The sequence below is a fragment of the Cryptococcus neoformans genome (assembly GCF_000091045.1).
Source record: "Cryptococcus neoformans var. neoformans JEC21 chromosome 8 sequence".
NCBI lineage: Eukaryota > Fungi > Basidiomycota > Tremellomycetes > Tremellales > Cryptococcaceae > Cryptococcus > Cryptococcus deneoformans.
Window position 1 is genome coordinate 625,799 of NC_006693.1, and position 2,500 is coordinate 628,298.

The following is a 2,500-nucleotide window of genomic DNA, read 5'->3' on the forward strand; positions in this document are numbered from 1 at the left end:
TTTCTTCGTGGGCGACCGCCGCCATTGTTAATAAACTATGAATTGTAGATCGAGCGTCTGCTTGGAAAATAGTGGTGAGGAGAGCACGAGCAGAACTACGGGCTTCACACCATGCAGGAAGGGGATGGTTCTTCGAGCGGAAAGCGACGGTTGTGATAAACGAGGAGTGAAGGTCTAGTGTGGAGGAGATGGCGGTATTCACGGACACGTCTTCTGCAATCAGTGTCTGATAAACTCGAAGGATTGCCTGTTATGCATGTTATTAACGTGGCGTTGATGGAACAGTGAACATCACGAACCTCAAATCCAGCGGAAGCCGCTGTAGCACGTAATTCGTTTGAAAGCCTACCGTGCTGGAGCTCTTGGAAGACCATATTGGTGGTTACTGCAAGAGCCTCGGCAAATGCCATTCCAGATCCTTTCTCTTCACCAACTTGAGTGACCAATCCTTTCTCTGTGTCTGCTACAGACAACAGATAGTCCCCTAACCAATCCAATGGGTTTGTATCCGGCTTCCGTCGCCCTTTGCTCTTGTTGCTGCCATTGCCATGAGCACTATGGCCGTCAGCTTCGGAATCGAGCGGTGAGGGATAACGGGTTTCGAGAAGTTCGTTGAATGCCGGATTTGTTCGAAGCTCTGATATAAGGGTATGCGGAAGATCGGGGGAAGTATCGAATGACCATATGTATCGCGTCGGTGAAGTGTGCAGAAGAGTAGCAAGGCAGGAAATGACGGATTCCAGATCTAAATGCAATTAGGAACAAAGCTCCTATTCAGTGACACGATACTTACAAGGAATGTCACTACTCAAAAGGCCACTCAGCACAGACATCACTCCTCTCCCCTTTCTCCCTCGCGAGTCAGTTTCCAGCTGGCCACCCAAAAGGCCTTTTTCAACAGTTTCTTGGTCGAGAACCTTATTATTCAGAATTGCTGCAACATTTTGCCACCGTTTTTCTCCATCGAGCGCCCCATCATTATACAAATCTTGGATCTCGCTCCCGATTCCTAAATTGCACCATTCTGAGAACCGAATTGGCCGACGGGCAAGAGCCGGCAGTTGGGCTGCAGACCAACGATTTTGCGCAGGCTCCGAGGAGGAAAGTAGCCGAGCATGTATAGGGGTCATTCCAAGAGCGGTAAGTGATGTTGGCGCAGGAAGTGTCGATTGAAAGGCGTCTTGATATAAGCTGTTGACGCCAGGATCAGATAACAGCGACGGTTCACCCAATAACAACTGAACTATAGGCTGACTGAGAGAGTAGAGCGCAGGTTCAGTGGAACTTGGCTTTCCATACCCTCTGTCACTGGCTTTATCGGAATGGTTGAGAATGAAAGTGCTTTGCCACTTATCAACAGCGGCAAAGAAATTCTTCCGAACATGTGCTGGCCATTCAGAGAGGTATCTAATTTACAATTAGACAAAGATGATTTCGAGAAGCAATAGATACCCACCTAGATTCTAAACGTCTCCTCGCGACCCCAAAGCTCCTAGCACAGTTCTCGCATGATTCGAGAACGACCTCTAGTTTGTCAACCCAAGTCTTTGAAGTGCCCTGACGCTGGAAGGCAAAGAGGAATATAAGATATGTGGCGGCCTCAATGTGGAGAGTGGACTTGGACCTGCTGCAGTACCAGTGGTCCTCCAAAGGGCTGGAGCCAGACGACGCCTCATTCGATTGGGGTAACAAGTACAAGTAGACCGGAAGAAGGGCGTCCGTATTTGGTTTCTCCTGAACTCTGCGCCTTGCAGCGAGGAGGGTTTCGACGTCCTCCGGACGTGGATTATCAGAGGACATATCCTGCCACCATGTATGGTTGATGCCGGATGAAAAAAGCGGTGGCAGGCGGTCGAAACTGGAGCAGTAAAGAACGGTGAATTTTGGAGGCTTGCGGTTGACGAAGCTGAAATCAAAGCTCATGTCCGCTTCTTGTGACGCGTCTGTGCATCAAATTTGCTTCCGTCACTTTGTTCTCGCCATGCCATTCCTCAACACACTGACGCATGCTGGGCGCCGAGTACGTCTTACTTATACTCGAATGACGAACGACCTATTCAGCCCACAGCCTTCAGACATTACACCTTGATCATGCCTTCACGACCCAACCAAGCCATATCATCCGCATCCCGCCGTGCAAAGCGTACCATCGACTCTGCCTCCCCTTCCACATCCTCCGCTTCGCTAACCCCTCCATTGTCTTCCCAATCTCATGCCGCAACAACCACTCGCAGTGGACGATCTGTGAAGCGCCCCTTGCCAGACTATACAGATGACTCCGACGACGAGGAAGACAATGGGGCAGCTGAAGATGTGGATGAAGATGAGCTGGAAGACGAAGAAGAGTCAATTGATACAGACTCTGTGCCTGTTGCCAACCCGCTTCGTATCAAGCTGACGGTCAATAATCCTGGCATACAGCCCAAGCCTCGCCAATCCACATCTTTTACGAAAAAGTCCGCGACACACAAAAAGAAGAAGGCTGAAGAGCCGCCTGATA

The 2,500-nt window shown here is 49.9% G+C and overlaps 2 protein-coding genes across 2 annotated transcripts in view; one reads left to right on the plus strand and one right to left on the minus strand.

Moving 5' to 3' along the window:
- The window catches only part of CNH01780 (hypothetical protein), a 7,344-nt gene extending 5,423 nt beyond the window's left edge, over positions 1-1,921 (minus strand). The window contains exons 1-4 of the mRNA XM_024657671.1: positions 1,457-1,921; positions 794-1,407; positions 300-745; positions 1-247 (exon numbers count right to left, since the gene is read on the minus strand). The exon at positions 1-247 is cut by the window's left edge and continues 1,033 nt beyond it. Coding sequence (XP_024513344.1) covers positions 1-247; positions 300-745; positions 794-1,407; positions 1,457-1,800 — 1,651 coding nt within the window. The 5' untranslated portion in view covers positions 1,801-1,921. The remainder of the gene's footprint in view (positions 248-299; positions 746-793; positions 1,408-1,456) is intronic.
- Positions 1,922-1,980: 59 nt separating this feature from the next.
- CNH01775 (hypothetical protein) overlaps positions 1,981-2,500 on the plus strand; it is a 1,401-nt gene continuing 881 nt past the window's right edge. Inside the window, exon 1 of the mRNA XM_024658689.1 lies at positions 1,981-2,500. This exon is cut by the window's right edge and continues 171 nt beyond it. Within this exon, the coding sequence (XP_024514605.1) occupies positions 2,092-2,500 (409 nt within the window). The 5' untranslated portion in view covers positions 1,981-2,091.